The sequence below is a fragment of the Gopherus evgoodei genome, chromosome 1 (genome assembly GCF_007399415.2).
Source record: "Gopherus evgoodei ecotype Sinaloan lineage chromosome 1, rGopEvg1_v1.p, whole genome shotgun sequence".
NCBI classification, from domain to species: Eukaryota; Metazoa; Chordata; order Testudines; family Testudinidae; genus Gopherus; species Gopherus evgoodei.
The window spans coordinates 276,919,500-276,939,990 of record NC_044322.1 but is presented as its reverse complement, the minus strand read 5'-3'; the positions used below and the strand labels follow the sequence as shown (position 1 = coordinate 276,939,990).

The window sequence follows — 20,491 nt, the reverse complement described above, 5'->3', positions numbered from 1 at the left end:
TCTCTCTCTAATGCCTTTAGAACCCCACACTGAGCTAATGAAAGCCTAGCTTTCTTTTGTAGGTCAGGGCCAAGCTTGAGCAGATAAAGAGGTTCTATCTGCAGCCAAATGATCATTAAAGACTCAGCCTGAGATTCATATATAACTATCTTCCAGTAATTTCAAAATTAAGTTCTTGGTAATTAATCTAATGCCTAGTGTAGTCCTCTTTACTGGAGTGCACACCAAGGTAGAATATATCTCAATATCTCTCAATAGTTTTGATTTACCTGGAATCTTTGTCTAAAATGGCATCTGTGACAGAAGCATCCGAGTCACAATTAAGATTCTCTGAGTTGGTCTTAGCTTGCTGTTTCACCATTTCCTCTAACTCTTTCAGACACAGATAATACTAGGGAAGATCATACACTTAGTTAATAATGAAGTCCATTGCCTTATTGAAAGGCACTTATCAAAACCAATATAGTGTTTGTTATTATTACTTTACAGAGTGCCACATTTTATCACATAAATATTTTTACTCCAGTAGTTCTAAAAAGGACTTTTCTTACCTTACTCTTGTCTGGATCACAGTAATCCAAGAGGGCATCACAGAAATGGTATCCTATTGACTCTAAGTCTTCAGTGTTGAAGTGAGTGCCCTCTCTATTACCTGAAACATCAACAGAGATACTTAAAAATGAAGACATAACTGTTCTGCTCACTCCCTGCAGTGATATTTTCAGGATGGTGGTTGAAAGTTAAAATTTCTTTTGTTCAAGACTAGTTGCTGCTCCACAAACTTACAATATAGCTCCCAGAAAAACACTCCACCCTCCCAAAACTCGTGTGAAGGCTGTTGGTTTTCCAAGACATCTTGGAACAGTTTTCTACCATCTCAATACAAAGCTCAAATGACATGATTATGACATTGTCTTGTTCTTCCTGTGCTCCATCTGACTGAAGTCAGGGTATGCGCAAAACTTCTTGGAATGGATCTGTTGGTTCCCATGCCTTTGATCAAATAAGGAAGTTAGTGCTTCTCAGTGTCCCTCCACCTCTCACCAGAGGTCAGAGGTTCATTTCCTTCTTTCAGGAGTGGCTCACAGTAATTCTCCACACTAGCAGTCAATAAAACCAAAATGACCTTAAATAAAGCACAGTTTATTTAGCATACCAAATAGAAAATAGAGAGAAAAGTCATGTAACTACAAATTAAATTGAATACACTTGTTCATTCTAGAGACTGCACAAAATGTTAGGCTGGCCGGCCAAAAGTTTTGGGATAATAATCACTGAATAGTTCCTATAGCAAAGCTTGACATTCTGGACTTGGCAAAGCCATGTGTTTGGTCAGCACTCTTGGTCTGTGTGTGATCTCCTCCTTTCTCTGAGCAAGCAAACACCCTCTTTTATAGCCATGATCAGGACCTGATTTACCATGGCGCCACTGGCACCATAGTGCCGGGCCCAAACTCAGAAGGGGGCCTGTAACACTCGCTTCCTCCCCTCTGCAGAAACAGAGCCTCAGAGCAGTCTGGATCCAGCATGGGACCTGAGACCCCACCCAGGGCCCTGGGAAATGTAGTTCCTTGGCCAGCTCCCTGCCTAGAGAGCCTGCCCTGGAGCAGGGACGATACTACATTTCCCTTGGCCACTATCAACAGGAAAAGGAGGGGGGAAGCTGAGAGACTCTATGCGCTGCAGCTTGCTGTGAATGGAGAGCTGGCTGCTAGAAGGGAGTGGCAGTGTGAATGGGGAACAAGTGTGCCCAAGGAGTAGAAGGCTTTGGCCCAGATAGTACAATCTCAGAAGACTTCCCCAGACTGTCTTAGGGATGCTAGTGTAACCTCGCCTGGCAGCCCCCAAAGAAGGAACTGGGTGGACTAAATGGACAGTGCACCCCTCTGTCTGAAGCCTAGCAAGGGAGGTATGTGGATCCCACTAGAAGTTAAAACGAAAAGTAAGGGAGAGGGGACTCTACTAGAGGAGCTGGACAGCTTCAGATACAGTACAGGAGAATTTCCACTTCTGAGCCATGAAAATAGAAACTGACTTTTCCTTTTCCAGATTTATCTAAGATTCAGAAACGGAATCTAGCACCTGCTTTCCAGATTTGAACACCCTCAAAATTCAGGAGTGCTCAAGCTCAATTTGGGCAACTGTTACTTCATTTATCCCAAATCAAATATGCTGATCCACTGTAATCTGCTATAGAAAAAGTAGGATAAAATTGAGCAACAAATGCTGGGGTCTTCCCACTGCTAACTAGCCCTGGAATTGCTATTTTTAAGAGCCATTACCATTTTTTTTTTCGTTTTGTTTGTTTAAAAGGAAGACAGTAATATTGCACTGGCAAATTCCCCATAGAAACAAAGAATGGAACAAAAGAATAATAAAGGCCCCTCAACTTTTCCTCATTTATGTAGGACAGTCTTACAATATGGATCCAGATATCTTCCAATCACACAAGCTGAACATTGTTCCACTTCAGAGCAGTGCTGTAACCATGCAGGAACCAGTCCTGTCTGTGTTCTGTGCACATCCAAAATTCTTACTGAATTCATTAGTGCCTTGCTTTTGTGACCATACTACCTGATATTTTCAGCCCTTGTAAGCAAAGCAGGTTTACATTTAGTAATTGGGTGGGAAGCCTCTCAGAAAAAGTTTGGTGCTGTAGGAGGTGTTTCTTATTCACTAGGTCATATGAGACCTTCCTGTTACAATCGTAAACCAGTGCCACACAGAATGCACTTTGCTCCAAGAGCAGGGATAGGCAACCTATGGCACGCGTGCCGAAAGCGGCACTCAAGCTCATTTTCAGTGGCACTCACGCTGCCTGGGTCCTGGCCACAGGTCCGAGGGGATCTGCATTTTAATTTAATTTTAAATGAAGCTTCTTAAACATTTTAAAAACCTTATTTACTTTACGTACAACAATGGTTTAATTATATATTATAGACATAGAAAGAGACCTTCTAAAAATGTTAAAATGTATTATTGGCACGCGAAACTTTAAATTAGAATGAATAAATGAAGACTCAGCACACCACTTCTGAAAGGTTGCCGACCCCTGTCCTAGAGTCTAGAATGGGGTTCTTTGCCTCTATACACAGCCCATCAAAGACAATGAAAAGACTCCCATTCACTTCAACAGGCTTTGGATAGAACTGATTATATACAGGGTAACTCCACTGTCTTCATAGGGTCCTGGTTTCATAGCGGAGGGGGGGCATGTGAACTTGTTGCAGAGCTGCTGCTCAGGGATCGGAACCTCCTGGCACTCCAGCCTCCAAAATCATTCAGGCTGCACTTTCTGCATGACTGTGTGCTAGCTGAGGGGTGCGTGGGAATTGGTGGCCTCTGCTGCAGGTGTTGGGAATCTCAGGTACTCAGGAAGACATGGCCTAGAGGAGGGAAGTGCCTAACTCGAGAGTCTGCAGCTGCCTAGGGCCAGCGCTGAGGATTTAGAGTCCCTACTGCTGCTGTTGCAAGGTTCAAACATGTTCATTCTTGGAATTACCACCTCTCCTGCGGCTAGTAGCTGCAGCTGTCTAAGGCTGGCCTCTGGCAATTGGCCCTATGGTTATAGCCAGAGAAGCTACAAGTGGCTCTGTGACTACTGGGGGCCATTAAGCTAGAGCAGATAAGAAACTGGAGTTAACCTCACGGAACAGAGGTCACCAGTAGGAAAGGAATGTCAAGGGGAGCAGGGAAAGAGGAAGCAGGTCAGGCTTGCAGAGGGAGCTTCCAGATGGTTGGGGAGCATGTCCAAAGTAGTAAGGAAACAAGTATTGGGAGAGGTAGTGGTGATCAGGTAGTAGACTAGCATGTAGATAGGAGCAGAGGGACAAAGGCTGGTGTCTTCAGATTCCCAAGGGCTAAATCCTCACTTTGGGGAAATGGTGTTTGCAGGGGGCTTGTTCAAATGGCAGGATGGGTGCTGAGGGAGGGATTTGTCAGAATTGATCAGGTATCTGCTGGCTTTAGAACTCTTAGCTGAGACTAGGACCACATGCAGTGACTGGTGACATAGGGTGGTACTGGAGACATGGCTATAGAGGGTCTGAATGAGGAAGGAGATAAATCTGTGGGGAGTTTCCTTGATCACTATGAAAATTCTACTCACAGTAGACACTGGTAAACCCTGGTAAACCCACATGAGTGTACAGCTCAATAAGAAAAACTGGGGGCTGAGGGAGCTGTGTACGGCAATTCATATAGTCATGTAGAGGTATATGATTAAAATGAAAAATGTCTCTGAGATTCAGTACCGAGTATACTATGGCACCAATGGCACTACCACACCAGGCCCAACTCAGAGCCCACAGTAACTACATAGGGGCCCACAAATATGTTTGGCACCGGGGCCCACAAAAGGTTAATCTGGCCCTGGCCACGATGGCCTTTTCTACACTAAGAAAAATTTGACCTGTACTTTCCTACTGGTGCAACAGTGGTGGAAGCTCTTGTCCAGACAGCGTAAGAATGCGGTAGACATGTCCACACTAAAACTTCCCTATCGCTATTACTGATGGAGTTCCACCTACAGAAAATTCTAAATCCATGTTTTGCCAGTGTAGACAGGGTCCCCATTCTGAGTGTCTCACAGGGATGGAATTATATATGACATTACATTCAACAAAACCAGCTTGCGACTAATAACATTTCTCCTTGCCTCTCACCACGTATCCTTAATAAGGAATCTCTCCACTCATTTGTACAATTGTTTCTGGTATATCTATTTCTAGCAATTCCATTTAATTTGGTAGGCAGGCCCACTAATTAATTACGTATTGGTTTCCAGTACATGTCTGTAAGAACTGTGACCTGAAGTTAATTTATGCATACCCTGAATTAAAATGCTCACTCTAACTTTATAGAATGTGTCCTTTATCTGTGTTAAACAGGATTCTTTGAGGATGGTAGCTAAAACCATCACAGATCACTACTGCAGCTGTAAAAACAATCAAAACTAGATTTTGTTTGATGACCCCTACAATCTCCCTCGAATAAAAAGGACTTACCTAGCTTAGATCCACAAAAAGTGGCTTCCAAAGTATAGCTGTTGCGGATGCCCATCTTCCACATCACTACTCGACCTGTCCCTTCTTTGCTTTTCTGTACTTTGAAATTGCAGTCTGGGAATGAAAACTTAAAAGAAGGATGTAGGGTCAGTTCCCTGTCTTTTAAGGAGCACCCTTTCCCACTAAAGGAGACATGAAGATAGCAGTTTTTTCTTAACTTCACTAATGTGTAAAACTTTCAAGCCCAAGTAGGAAAATAGTTACAGGTTCAATCCATCCTTCTTTCACCCTGCAGTACATAAGTATTGCATCACATATGGTGCATGGCAGTCTTTCAATATTTAGATACAATAGAGCGGTGGGTGGAATGAGAATCCGACTTTGATTATACCAGTTTGTTTTACTTTAATAAGTATTTGTAATCATGACACATGTAACACCTTTTAATACTGCTGTTCATACTATCCCTATTAGTTGAACTAGTACCAGACTGCTGGACCAGCCCCCCAAAGCCTCCATTTCTGTTTTTAATACTAAGATGGTGTGAGATACATGTTTAGTAAAAGTCTGAATAGCTCTTCTGTCATGGGTGAACAAATCAATAATTTGGTATCCTGGACCACATGGAGCTTTGGATCACCTCCTCATTGTTTTCTGAAGAAAACAGAATTAGACTCAAATGCTACAGTGATAAATCTAGTATGATAGTTTGTGTGTTGTGCTATTATTGAATTGCTGAATCCCTATTGGTTTAGAGAATGGATCTGTTGTGTGTTTTAGCCAATCAGAAGTCATTTTTATCAATAAAAGCACAATCTTGTAATGCTTAGTACCTTTATAAATAAATTTGTTTGCAACTGACTGACATTTTAGTAAATCAGATTGGCTTACACAAGTTTCATTTAGTATAGGAAAGGACGATTTCAAGTTAGCAACTTGCTTACCTTATCTGGGCAGTTCTTGCTCATCATGAGAGGAAAGATGCGTTGGTGCAAGCATGGCATCTCTGCTTGCTCCCCACCATCACAGCCATACATGAAGACATTCTCTTTTCTGCTATGACCATGAAGATCACAATACAGGAGAATGTCACGCTCCTCCATCACTCTGTAACAAGAGAGGAAACAATATTTTACTATAAATGCTTTTTTTTTTCTGCATCAGCCAGGGCTGATGGGTTGCAGCAATCTTCATAGGAATAATTAAATACATAAACATATGCTTAGCTTTAAGTATATGAGTAATCTCATTGATTTCAACAGGATTACTCATGTGCTTAGAATTAAGCATGCACTTAGATGCTTTGATAGATCAGCGCCAAATAGCTCAGCACCTTGCAAGATCAAGCCCCAAAAGTGTGCCATGGCTTAGTAACAACAGGATCCAAGGCTTGCATCAGAACTTTGTGTTCATTTTATTAAAACAATTGTAATGGATCAATCATTCTTCATGAGTCCAAAAAGTGGGAGTCATTTTTTTAAAATGTGGGTAACTGTACTCTATTCCATTTTATATCTCATTCCCTTGATCTTCCTTTCTTCAACAACTATTATCTGGGTCTTCCCTTCCATCTCCACATTTCCCTTCCCAAATACATTCACTCTGGCAAATTTCCCCTCCAGTCCTATCAACCCTCAATAGGAATGATCTTCTGCCACTTCAGGTGTACATTAAAACAATTTGAAGTATTGCCCCAGAATGCTACTTTTATGTTCCTTCTTGTATGCCACATCATACACAAGGCACAATCTTGAGACTTATAACACACTACAAATATATAGCACAGAACTGTGTAGCAGATAGCTCTTTCCCCACTCAGGGTGAAAGTAGTATCAGTTTCAAGTATTAGTTTTTTGCAGTATTGCAAGTTTTGGAATATGCTGCATTTTGTCTATAATTTTTTAAAAGGAACTTTTAAAACTGCACAAGTTTTGGAAAAAAAATGGAATTTAACACATCTCCAAAAAGGCAGTTCCAGTAGGATTTCATGCAGGTGATGTGATATCACTAGATTCGTTCATGCTGGGCCATCACTCTGCACAGGAGTTGGCAATTCATGATGGATCAAGAAAGAAAGGGGAAAAAAGGATTAGCCTTTTTTAACTGATAATGTGCTAAATGTGAGTCTGGATATTTGGGGCACTTCAGCAGATTTTTCTAAATGTATTTATTTTTCTATTTTGCTATACCAGTTGCCTTTAAATTGTAAAACTGGGATGCAGGATGAAGAGAGGGTTTTTCTGCTACACATCTTTACAAAAGACTAGCCTGTATCCATCTATCATAAAAACTTTTGTCCTCTCTCAAATCTAAAAAAGTTGTCTCCTATGGGAGAACAGTCATTTTCGTTCTCTAGCAGGCTCCAAAGTCCTTCCCCAGAGTAATCAGAAACTCTTGAAAGGGTGAGTATTAGACAGGCCAAAATGGAAATAAGCAAAAGCCAGTGTTTGAATTTGAACTTTTTTGAATATTTTTCTAATGGAAAGGTGATAAGTTAGACAGAAGGATTTTCGTTTGAAGAACATAGAGGCACAAAGGGAAAGTACTTATGATTAAACAAGTACGTGAGAATCAAAACATACTGTAAATGACATTGTAGGTTAAATATTAGCTTTACAAGCACTGACAGAGCTCTTTCAAAGCTAAAGCCATTAGAAGAACTCAGTTACATAAGCCAAACCTGAATGGTGACTCTGGGTATGAAGTTATATGTATAACCAGATGACTAGATGTCTGCACTGCATAAGGAAGTGAAGCATTAAAAACCAAACACATTTATACTGAAATATACAGTAAACCTGATAGGACTAGTAGTCAAATACAAGGTTGGGATCCACTCTGGACTTGGCCCACTTTAGGACACTGTCTTGCACCCAAGGCCGGCTCCAGGGGTTTTGCCGCCCCAAGCAGCCAAAAAAGGTCGCAATTGCAACGCAATCTGCACCAATTCAGCGGGAGGTCCTTCGCTCCTAGCGGGAGTGAGGGACCTTCTGCCGAATTGCCATCGAATACCTGGACGTGCCGCCCCTCTCCAGAGTGGCCGCCCCAAGTACCTGCTTGCTAAACTGGTGCCTGGAGCCAGTCCTGCCTGCACCAATGAAGTTGGCAGATATTTTCCCACTGAATACAAATGGGAGCAGAATTAGGGCCTTCATCTGTAAATCTTGGTGGGGGGCACTGAGGAGAAGGACTATGAAAAAAAATCACTTTCTGTTCTGGGGTTGATGGTTCCTGAAAAATTCTCCTTCACTACCCAAGAAATCTTTTCCATTCCCTGTATTAAAGCGATATTACAGGGTGCTGTGCAACAGAAGAACATTGTAAACTACAATAAAAACTCATGCTTTTTAGAATTTACACAAATAATACAAACGGAATGGGTTAAATATGAGATGAGAGGCAATAAAAATAAGGCAAATATAGTGCAAACAGTGGTTATACTAAATAACAGACACTACGAATACAAAGGTTTTTTTTTGTTCTGAAGAGAGGAGAGATGATGTTACCTTCTGATCATGTTCCGGGTGTACCAAACAGAAGGAAAAGATTCCTTCAGATCTGATTTGTAATTACGATTTAAGTCCTGACCTACTAAGGAGCAGCGATAATTTCCCACAATCACACCATCTGGGTTCAACATTGGTACCACTTTGAAGACAAAAGTGTCACGGAGCAACCGAGCATCGCCTGAGTTACCCAGAATGTAATCCAGAAAGCCCTTCATTATCCAGGAGCTGTTTGTTTCGCCTGGGTGCACCCTTGCAGTCAAAATCACAGCTGCCTTATGCTTTGCCTCCTTGCCACTTTCTGAGGGGCTGGTGATGGTTAAAACATACACTATGTTTCTTGCTAGTGAATGGCACAAGATGCGGATCTTGCAAAACGTTGACTTCACTGGATCTCTAGAGATGGCTGCCAGGTAGTCCTGCAGGTTGGAATAAGTGTAAGGATAGCAATGGGCAAAGTAGCAGGTGTCTCGATCATGTGGGAACTGGAATGTCCAAGTGAGTGAGAAATACTGATGCCCATCTTGGCCAAGGTTGTTTTTGTAATACTTGATTTCATCTCCTGTTCTTTGCCAGCCAACTCGGTGGATCTTCGCATCCACTTCTGAGTACAACAGTGGACGCATACCGTGGTTGTACAGGCTGGTGGGCTTGGTGAAATTGACAATGGTGAAACGATAAGGCATTCCTGCCTGAGTGTTGGTTACTCGGAAGTAGTACCATTGGGTGTGCCTGTTTGTGTAGAGGTCAGTGCGCAGTGTCAGCTGGTACTCGAATTCACTACTGATGTACAGAAAGAAGACAAGCATTTTTAACGCTGGTTACCACAGAAATTCATTACAGACTCAAATCATGCTGGGGACTGTGGGATGGAGAAGGAATTCTTCCAACATCACAATAAAACACTGTACAATTAGCCAGGAGCAAGTGTGGGGGGATTTCCACTTTCATATAAACAATCAAAGCATATGTTGCTGCTAGGGTCAGGATGTCAGACTAGATGGAATGCGTCAGTAATCTAACCACCACATGCCTTTAGTGCTTACTTAAAATAATTAAAATGTGTGACCAAACCAAGGCTCATTAAAAAAAGGTCTTGTGCAAAAAAACTCACTCAACTAAATAAAAAAATATTGTCATCTCTAAAAAAAAAGTGTGAATGTACGCGTATGAATTTGTGCATGTAGGGTGTGCTGAGGGCCTACATCACCATTTTGAGGCTTCATTGCAACACCAGTAGTACATAGTCCTTGCCCAGACCCTTTGTACAGAAGTGAATTTCACCTATAGATAATATTTAATGCCATGGAACAGTTATGAGATTGTTCCATTTGAAGTCCACATGAAAATATTCTTAGGGTTTATTCTGTTAGTGTAATTCAGGGTGCAGGCCCCAACATCACCCAGGGTATTTACAAAGGCGTATTTGACTGCAGCTGGTGTCTATGCTACCTCATCAAAGAGGAAAAGATCATAAACCTACACTTTGACCACCTTTTCCAGATTCCCACTCTCAAAACGTGCTTCAAAGTTCAAAGTGTTGTCCCAATCTTGAGCGATGACCTGCTTTGAGGGGTAGCTACCTCCTACTCGAGAATACATAAAACAGGATTCCTCGTTAGCTAGTGAAAGGAGCAGAACATACATATTATTCAGTTGTTAATGATTTCCAGCAATGCCTAAAACTGTTTACAGGAATTACACACTTGATTTTCAGGGCATATCTAGGGTAAATTCTCAAAAAAGTCGTGCAAAGTTTTAGCTACTCCTTCCCAATGCTTTTCAATCCACCACATGGCTAAAACATCACCATTATGCTTTGAAAACTTATATGATTAATATTTGTTGCTATTACTGTAAAACTCCTTTTTTACTTATAAATAATCTCTGTATTGAATTTATCTTGTTTATAAGTGACAAACTAACACATTAACCCACCAGTTCCCAAACTGTGGTCACCGATGGGAGAACTTACTGTTCACATACTTTTAATTTGCCTCCTTTATTGCAGCTGCTAAATCAGATTAAAAGAAACTAAAATGTTTCCATTATTACTTTCTATGTATGCAATTGCTGTAGTTGCCATAAGGATGTTATACAATCATGAACTAGAAAGGAGATGGTCTGTGCTATCATGACTTGAAGAAGTGAGGTCCATGAGACAATTTCTCTATTAAGTTATGATCCATGCTATAACAACATATTAGCAATGGATTAGGTTACCTAGGGAGATGGTGGAATCTCCATCCTTAGAGGTTTTTAAGGCCTGTCTTGACAAAGACCTGGCTGGGGTGACTTAGTTGGTGTTGGTCCTGCTTTGAGCAGGGGGTTGGAGTGGATGACCTCCTGAGGTCTCTTCCAACTCTAATCTTCTACGAGTCTAACATTTTAAACCCCTGCATCAATCCATCTCACTACTTATTCTTCGGTTCCCCTCCTAAAACCTATTGTGCACTGTTTCTGGCAAAAGAATAGTTACCATATGCAACCAAGAGATGACTGTGTGTATTGAAATCCTAAGATCCTGATGCAGCAAAGCACTTAAGCATATGTTTAATATCTATTGACCTTAATGTAAAGCACATGCTGAAGTGTTCAGAACTTGAGCCTAAATTAAGTGGTTCCTATACAATAAAAAGCACCTTGAGATTTCCCTTGATGGAAAGTGCTATACACCTTTAGAGTTTTATAACACTTGCCCCCTACTTCTATTATTGTTACTGAGAACTATGCACAAAAATCCATTAATCATTATAAAGACCTTACATTTAAATAAGGCCTGTCATCCCAACACACATTACAGACATAGACTGATATACAAAATATATAAACAATATTGCTTCATTCACTGCTCAAACACTGCTCTGTCCAGATTGAAATGCACACAGAACACTAGGTGAGTGAGGCAAGAAATGATAAATACAATTTCCAAACTGTAGGTGGAATTTTAATTAAGCAGAATGTAATTATCCAAGTGGGTATTTGGCCAGGACAGTAGGATTAAAACACCCATCTCTTGTGAAAGGTGCCATGGGTCATTAACAACTTAATCCCCAAGACCCATACACTTTTTGCAGCATGGTTTGTATGCAGCAATAAAGAATTCAGGGGTTAATGACTATAACTGGTTGAGATCTTGGTTTCACATAACATCCAAAAGAAGGTGCTTTCAGCAACAGAGCTCCCCTAACACTATTGTGGTTCAGAAGAGAATCAGAAAACAGAGTAACATCAAAAGAATCAAAAGTATCACTGCCAGCAGCAATTAGCTATTCCCTTAGAGATCTGTCGTTAAATAGTCCCCCAATCTGACTCTGTTTAACTTAAGAGAGTTGACAAGGTCATAGTATAAGTGATAAGCTGCAAAGAAGATACTGAGTCTCTTGCCAACATGTACCTCCAGTTTTATCCCTGCAATTATGGAAGAAAATCATTTTTAAACTTTCATACTCTCTTTGCTCAAATATTATGAAAACATCACTAGAAAGAGATTAATTAACAAACTAGTTTCAGGCTATTTCCCACTGATGTTCAGAAACTGCCTGAACAGCACTTTTAAGGTTGTTAATAACAAAGGTTAAGATTTTGTCTCGGTTCTTTTAAGTAAAAGTCACAGACAGGTCATGGGCAATAAACAAAAATTCACAGAAGCCCTGACCTGTTCGTGACTTTTACAAATAATATGGCAGGGGAGAAAGGGCCGCAGGGGAAGGAATGACACCTGGATCTAAATGGGGGGAACTGACAGCCCCTGCCCCACTGCTATGAGGGGGCACAGCCCTGGCACACAGCAGTGGCTCTGCCCCCAGCCGAAGCCACAAGGGGTGGGCACACAGCACCAGCTCTGGCTACAGCAGCAGGGGACAGAGGGGGTGGTGCATAGCCCCAGCTTCAGCTGAAGGAGTTGGGGCTGGGAGGGCAGGCACACAGCCCCGCTGAAGCCGCGAGAGGAGAGGGTGTGCAGCCCCAGCTGAAGCAGCGGATTGGAAAAGCACAGCCACGGATCCTACTGCAGCTCCGAGGAGGGCGCACAGCCCCTGCTCCAGCTATAGCCATGGGTCCAGGATGCACAGCCCTGGCTCCACCTCCACCGCTGACAGCTGAAGCCAAAGTCATGGAAGTCCGGTAAAGTTACAGAATCTGTGAGTTCCCTGATCTCTGTGATTAAATCGTATCCTTATTAATAACATAAGCAGAATCCATGGATGGGGAGAGAGCTCTAATTTATTTCTATATCTTCAGATACAGGAACTTATCCAAAACTCATTAAGTCAATAGGAGTCTCTCCTATGATTTTAAATTGGCTATGAATCAGGCCCCCCAAAAATAAAAGAAACCCAGTCAATCAAAATGGGAGCCAAAATTACATGCATCTTGAAATAACATTTCAGAATGTGCTCCCACCTTCATCTGCTAAATAAACCACCGTCCCCTCTCTGGGGTATTGGTACAGTGGCTCGAGCTCCAGACCTGTTGGTTGGTACAGTGGCTCAGGCTCACGGGGAATCCAGTCTGAGAAAGAAGAGACAGAGAGAGCTAAACTACAAAGGGTGTCCACCACAAATGAAGGCTCTGAAAGCTGCTCCTTGAATCTTCTCCCTGCCTGCCAGGCAGCAACTTCAAAATGGTTTGTGATAGGAATAAGTGAATCATGACTTTTGGAAGATAAGAGTTTTTCTTAGGTTTATAAAAGGGTTTTATCAGCTCATTCTTTACCTTGATAATTTGCCTTTAAAAACATTATCTGAGTGGATGTCATGTTTTGGGGTGCAATTCAGACCCCCTGTAACCGGAGGTGCCTTAAATGTTCTGCTGCTGTGGCTCAGAGCCCAGACACCAACAGCCAAAATGGTTACAAGCAAATAAAAGTAAAATATGCTTTCTAGTGGCTAAGGGCTTTCTACTCTATTGGCTTTAGTGGAATTATGCTTGATTTACAGTGGTGTAACTGAAATGAGAATTGAGCACTCAGTTCAGGCTACAGAGAACAGTACTGGCTGCAGAGAACAAATAGTACAAAAATCTATCTTGTGACTCATGACTGTATGCCATCACCATTAATCTGATCTTGTGAATGAAAACCAGGTTGAAAAATTTCATGTCTCTGGTAGAAATCCACTGACGTGGCATAGTGCTACATTATTACCATGGTTAAGAATTTTTATTTTTATTTTATTTTTATTTTTAACATACTATCCGTGAGAGGTATTAGACAGACAGCCCTGAAAGCTGAAATCCCTATTTACAATGTTAACTTCTGCCTTGCCAACATGCCTGAAAAAATGATCTGCAAAGGGGGAAAAAAGTGGCCTTGTGCCCTTTATTCCTCCTTTATGATGTATACAGGGGACCAAATTATTAACAACAACAAATAAGTAAGAGGGCCAGAAAAAGGCCACCATCGCTAAACAACAGTGTAAAGAGGCAGTTAAAGGAAAAAAGGCATCTTTTTAAAATTGAAAGTCTAAACCTAGTGAGGAAAATAGAAAATAGCATAAACTTTGGCAAGCCAAGTGTGAAGGTATAATTGGGCAGGTCAAGAAAGAATCTGAACAGCAACTGTCTAAAACCACAAAAACTAACAGCAATTTTTTTTTAACTACATCAGAAGCAGGAAGCCTGACCAAGTATCAGTGTGTCCATTGGACAATCCAGGAGCCAAATGAACACTCAAGAAAAAAAAGACTGTTCTGCAGAAGCTAAATAAATTATTTGCATCAGTCTTAACTGCAGAGGATGTGAGGGAGTTTTCTACACCTGATTTCAGAGTTGTAGCCGTGCTAGTCTGTATCAGCAAAAAGAACGAGGAGTACTTGTGACATCTTAGAGACTAACAAATTTATTTGGGTATAAGCTTTCCTGAGACATTCTTTTTAGATGACACATCTGAGGAACTGTCTCAGATTGACGTGTCAAAAGAGGAGATTTTGGAACAAACTGATAAATTAGACACTAATAGTCATGAGGATAAGACGGTATTCAGCCAAGAGTTCTGAAGGGACTCAAATATGAAACTGCAGAACTATTAACCGTGGTATGTACTCTATTGCTTAAATTAGCGTCTGTACCAGATGACTAGTGGATAGCTAATGTAACACCAATTTTTAGAAAAGGCTCCAGAGGCAAATCTGGCAATTACAGGCCAGTAAGCTTAACTTCAGTACCAGGCAAACTGGTTGAAACAATAATAAAGAACAGAATTATCAGAATCACAGATGACCATGATTTGTTAGGTAATGTGCAGCACCAGTCAAAAACTCTAGCAGCACCAGTCAAAAACTCTAACAGAATGTTAGGAATCATTAGGAAAGGAACAGACAATAAGACAGAAAATATCATAATGCCACTATATAAATCCCTGATACGCTTACACCTTAAATACAGTGTGTAGTTCTGGTCGCCCTATTTCAGAAAGATATATTATAATTGGAAAAAGAACAGAGAAGGGCAATAAAAATGATTAGCAATATAGAACAACTTCCATATGAAGAAAGATAAAAAGACTAGGACTTTTCAGCTTAGAAAGGAGACAACTGAGAGGGGATATGATAGAGGTCCATGAAATCAAGAATGGTGTGGCAAAAGTGAATATGGAAGTGTTATTTACCTCTTCACACAGCACATGAATCGTGTCACCCAATGAAATAAATATGTAGCAGGTTTAAAACATACATAAGGAAGAACTTCTTCACACAATGCACAACCAGCCTATGGAACTTGTTGCCAGGGGAAGTTGTGAAGGCCAAAAGTATAACTGGGTTCAAGGAAGAATTAGATAAGTTCATGGAGGATAGGTCCATCGATGGCTATTAGCCAAGACAGTCAAGGACGCAACCTTATACTACAGGTGTCCCTAAATCTCTGACTGCCAGAAATTGGGAGTGGACAACAAGAGATTGATCACTCTATAATAGCCCTATTTTGTTTATGTCTTCTGAAGCATCTGGCACTGGTCACTGTGGGAAGACAGGATACTGGGCTAGATGGACCATTGATCCAAGCCAGTATGGCCATTCTTATATTCTTATGACCTGGAAGATTTTTTATATAAAAAATTAATAAGTACGTTTTCTTCTTGCTTGTTTTTTACATTAGAAATGTATATCCACTGGAAGATGCTGTTGTGACCAGGGGTCAGATGGGAGGGAGACAGGGAAGAGGAAAGGTAGTGGTACTCTTCCAAGCTCTGATCACAAAATAAGACCCACCCATCACTCACATCTGATTGTGCAGATGTTCAAACTATGACCACGCATGCTGTCTGAACTCCTTGGCTCAGCTTCCTCTCAGTGAGGTCCAAATACAACCATGATTCTATTTGGCTTCCTTTAGGTGATGCCCTGCTGATATTTTGAGCTTGATTCCCCCTGGTATGAGTTCAGCTAACTTTCTGTGGTATCTGTAAGGCTCTTTGGATTTGGCTCCTTCTTGATTAGGGACAGGAAAATATGGCAGTACTCTTCTGAGGCCACTTGCTACCGGTGCCAGAATAAACTGCTATTCACAGTATTGTGTATCTCTTCATAATATGATATTCCCTCTCCTTTTATACATACTTTGATGAGCAGCAAGTTAACAATGTTGACATTTAAAGTACTATCTTTGGGCATCTAAGTTAGCACCCATTGAGATGAATGGGTCATGCCTCTTGGAATTATTGTTTTCAATTCTGCAAATGTAGGCAGATTTAATTGAATCAGTTAGCCTCAAAACAGTTAGAGACTTACTTTTGCTTTTTAAATTAAAGTTTATGATTCTGGAAAACAAGCAGACAGCATGAAAAAGGTGCTGTACCATGCTGTATCACATTCTTCCACCATTTACCAGATGAATCTGAGTTCTGGTCATGGCTGAAAAACTAGTGAAGTTATAACATCACTAGAGACAAAAGAATGAAAACTGGGAAAATATTTTTAGTAATTTTGTTTAAAACATTACTTTTTGTTTGGTTTTGACACCTATTTATCTCTAATTTCTAACGAGTGCTTGGGAGAAACATAGCTTTTGTTAAAGAGTGGACATCCTCATCCCTTCAATTAAATTGTGAAGGCTCAAAATATACAATCATGGGATCCCCAAGAACATCTTTAGTTGACCCAAGGAAGATCAGACTTGATTTTTCTTACACATGTTCTCTTGTAAGCCTTCTGTACAAAGAGAAGACTCCATTCTCTCAACATCCCCAGTGGCACACAACTCATTTCATTTTCTGGTGTGCTTTTTGTTCTCCCTGAACAGACTTACTCAAGGCTGATCTTAGGTGTCAAGACAGATGCTGATTATATTAAAATCCACATGAACAGCAATTTGATAATTACATTTTTATAATACAGTTGTTTGTACATGTGAAATGACACATTCTCTGCATAACAGAGACAAGATGGTGAGGTATTATCTTTTATTGAACCAACTTCTTGTTGGTGAGAGAGACAACTTTTGAGCTTACAAGGAGCTCTTCTCCATCCCTCTGAAAGCCCAAAAGCTTGTCTCTCTCACCAACAGAAGTTGGCCCTGTCATAAACAGATAGTTAAGGGTTAATGTCTCTTTTACCTGTAAAGGGTTAACAAGCTCAGTGAAGCTGGCTGACACCTGACCAAAGGACCAATCGGGCAACAAGATACTTTCAAATCTTGGTGGAGGGAAGTCTTTGTTTTGTGCTGTTTTGTTCTGTTCTTTGTCCTCTCTTGGGATTAAGAGAAGCCAGACATGTAACCAGATTTCTCCAATCTTACTGAACAGTCTCTCAGATTCAAGATAGTAAGTAACAGATACAAAGCGGATTAGATTTATGTTTGTTTTCTTTATTTGCAAATGTGTATTTTGCTGGAAGGATATTTCACCTCTGTTTGCTGTAACTTATACTTAGGCTGGGAGGGGGAGTCCCTCTGGTCTAGGTGAAGCTGAGACCCTGTAAACATTTTTCCATCTTAACTTTACAGAGATAATTTTTACTTTCTCTTTCTTTAATTAAAAGCTTTTCTTTTAAGAACCTGATTGCTTTTTTTATTCTTGTGTAAGACCCAAGGGGAGTGGGTCTGAACTCACCAGGGATTGGTGGGGGAAAGGAGAGAAGGGGCAGGAAAAGCTTAATTCCTCTGTTTTAGGATCCAAGGAGTCTGGATCAGTGTACTTCTCAGGAAAAGTCTGGAGAGAAGGAGGAGGGAAAGGTTAATTTCTCTCTGTGTTAGGATCCAAGGAGTTGGGATCAGTGTCTCTCTCTCAGGGAGAGTCTGGGACGGGGAGAGAAGGGGGGGGGAGGTGAATTTCCTCTCTGCTTTAAGATTCAAGGAGTTTGAATCATAGTCTCTCTCAGGGTAACCCAGGGAGGGGAAAGTCTGGGAGGTGAAAGGTAGGGGGGATGGTTTATTTCCCCTTGTTTTAAGACCCAGGGGGTTTGGGTCTTGGTCTCCCCAGGGAAGGTTTTGGGGGGACAAGGAGTGCACCAGACACTAAAGCTCTGGTTGGTGGCAGAGCTATCAAATCTAAGCTAGAAATTAAGCTTAAAAGGGACATGCAGGTCCCCACTTTCTGGACGCTAAAGTTCAAAGTGGGAAAGAGACCTCGACAGGCCCAATAAAAGATACCTCAACCACCTTGTCACTCTAGTATTCTGGGACGAACACAGTTATTACAACACTAGATTCTCTGTATGACTGTTTTCAAAAATAGAATTTTATTTATATGCTCAATTTTGACAAGTGTGTCCCTACTAAGTGGGTGATGGCAACCTAATCCTATACTACTCAAGTCAGCAGGAGTTTGATCACTGACTTTAAGGGGAACAGAATCAGGGCCATCAACAGTTCAATCTCACCTCAGAAAAGCACATGATCTCCACATGATTGCTTCCAAACCACAGTGAATTTTATCAATAAAGCACAGGGACTGGCAAGGAAAGTTCTTAATAGTATCCCATTAGCTTTGACAAAGATTAATTTGTAAAAATTATGAAGAGTTAAGTATTAGTGTTATTAATGACCAATATTTAGGACTTACCAATGTGCTCAATTCTGTCCCTGATGACCTCACATTGGTGTGGCCAACGTATTAAGCTCAGGTGACCTGCAGGGGATATGCCATAAAGATTGCGAGGCTCACGAAGCCGGGGTACCCATCTCCCAGAGTCATATGACAAGACAATCTGTTTTGTCCGTGGGAAAAGCTGATCACAAATGGAATCTATGTGAAAATGAAAAAATACACTAGTCTCTTCAGTCCTTCAAGTGACAGTATTCAAAGCCAATTGGTCTGAAACTAATGGATACTCCAGTACACCAGAATGATTTCATGAATTTACTGTCATCCCACTGAAAAAAGGATCACTGCTGCATGCTATAAATCACCCTGAATTTAAAAAGCTGAGTTAAATGGACAGTGAATTATATCTATCACAAAATACACCAAGTACTCTGCTATAAGTAATAAATAGGATAAATATTTCAAGCAGGGTCTTTCATTTGAGTCTTTGTAGATCTGTATTAGCAGCTTTTAACAAAGTTAGAAAGGATTTGTTTCATGTAATCTGGAGCAAGTCTCTTAGTTATAATTGTTAGGGGTGTTGAATGCAGGAGGAACAGGGGCACAACCAGAATTTTCCTAAGGAGCGGGGCTCAGGTAAGATCATGTGCCAAGTAACAGAGGTCACATTCTGAGAAGTTCACATCTGTATATGGGGTTTCTCACCTCATATTGCCGCATGGCACATGTATGTCCTCACTAAGTCGCCATCTCTCCTTCTGGAGAGGGCCCAGAAGAGGTGGACGAAATAGCATGAGGAGATGGCATTCAGGGCTCTAGGAAATGGGAAGCTGGGTCTGTGGGTGGGAAGGGAGGTGGATGAGGAGTTCTGGCAGGTCTCTCTCACCTGGGTCCGAGACTTGGACCCAGGGAAGAAGCAGAGAATGAAGCTGTCAACAGCTGGCCAGTGCAGGGCCATAAGCACCTCCAGGATGCCACAGACCCAGAAAACAAGGCTGCCATCTCCTCATGCTGCCTCCTCCATCTCTTCCACTTCTGGGCCCACTCTGGAAGGAGAAATGGCAGTTTGACGACGAATTTCATAGGACTTTGTTGTAATGCCTGTGCCAAGGGTGAATTAGGTCCTGGGCTCATGGGCCCCTCTCTTGTTGCACCCCTGGAGGGAATTTTATCCTTTCAAAGTGTTCAGTTTGTTCTTGCTTACTACTTTCTCTGGGTCTGCTTTGTGTCAGCGCAACAAATAGAGACTGGGGTAATGCCTTTTCATCTCTGGGGACCTGGGTTCAAATCTAGATTACATCTAGAGCATGTAGAAAAGAAATTAGTTTAGCTGTCTCATTTTCACTCCTACTGGATAAATGTTCACATCCTGAAGCCACCACACAATTTGGTAAGAACAATAGTTTCTGATCAAAGGAATGCAGCACATTATGACTGAGGTGCATTAGCTGAACAACTGTGTGAGGAAGCATATATAGCTTTTGCTCAGACTACACTTGGCTCTTTTTTCACTCGCATGAGCACTAACATAGCTTCTTATCCTCCCTTGTGACCTTGCAGTGAAAGTGTATGGAAATAAATGGAGGGGTTCTAACCTGTGAAAAATGCACACTGCTCAAGATCTTCTGCCACAAATGAGTTAAAGGGATCTTCATCCTAAAAATAAGACAACAGGATAGGCTCCTCTTATTTCTATTTAACCAAAAGGAAGCAGCAATAGTGTCCATTCTGGTACATGTTCTAGAAGGATAAGTGGTTTTCAACAGTGAGATTACTCACTTGTTCATTATTATTATGAAGACAGTATATCATAATGTAAACATTTCAATGGTGGCAGAGAGAAGGACGTGCCACTAAGGAATGAGTTTCAAGAAGCATTGCAAATATGAGGACCTGACCACTCTCTGCATAATTGATTGGTTTCCTTTTGGCCAATTACCTTGACAAATGAGCATGACTGAACATATTTTGCAGGAAATCTGAACAGAGCAGATGCCAAC

At 41.2% G+C, this 20,491-nt stretch overlaps 1 protein-coding gene across 7 annotated transcripts in view; it reads right to left on the bottom strand.

Annotated features, from left to right (window-relative positions):
• The window catches only part of AGBL3 (ATP/GTP binding protein like 3), an 80,147-nt gene that overhangs the window by 53,300 nt on the left and 6,356 nt on the right, over positions 1-20,491 (bottom strand). For 5 of the 7 annotated variants that reach the window (XM_030548414.1, XM_030548412.1, XM_030548411.1 and 2 more), the window contains 9 exons: positions 20,087-20,147; positions 18,510-18,692; positions 12,917-13,024; positions 9,996-10,134; positions 8,513-9,295; positions 5,951-6,113; positions 5,007-5,133; positions 552-652; positions 270-391 (listed from right to left, as the gene is read on the bottom strand). In XM_030548414.1, coding sequence (XP_030404274.1) covers positions 270-391; positions 552-652; positions 5,007-5,133; positions 5,951-6,113; positions 8,513-9,295; positions 9,996-10,134; positions 12,917-13,024; positions 18,510-18,692; positions 20,087-20,147 — 1,787 coding nt within the window. The remainder of the gene's footprint in view (positions 1-269; positions 392-551; positions 653-5,006; positions 5,134-5,950; positions 6,114-8,512; positions 9,296-9,995; positions 10,135-12,916; positions 13,025-18,509; positions 18,693-20,086; positions 20,148-20,491) is intronic. The other 2 variants (XM_030548413.1, XM_030548416.1) reach the window with 2 other exon arrangements.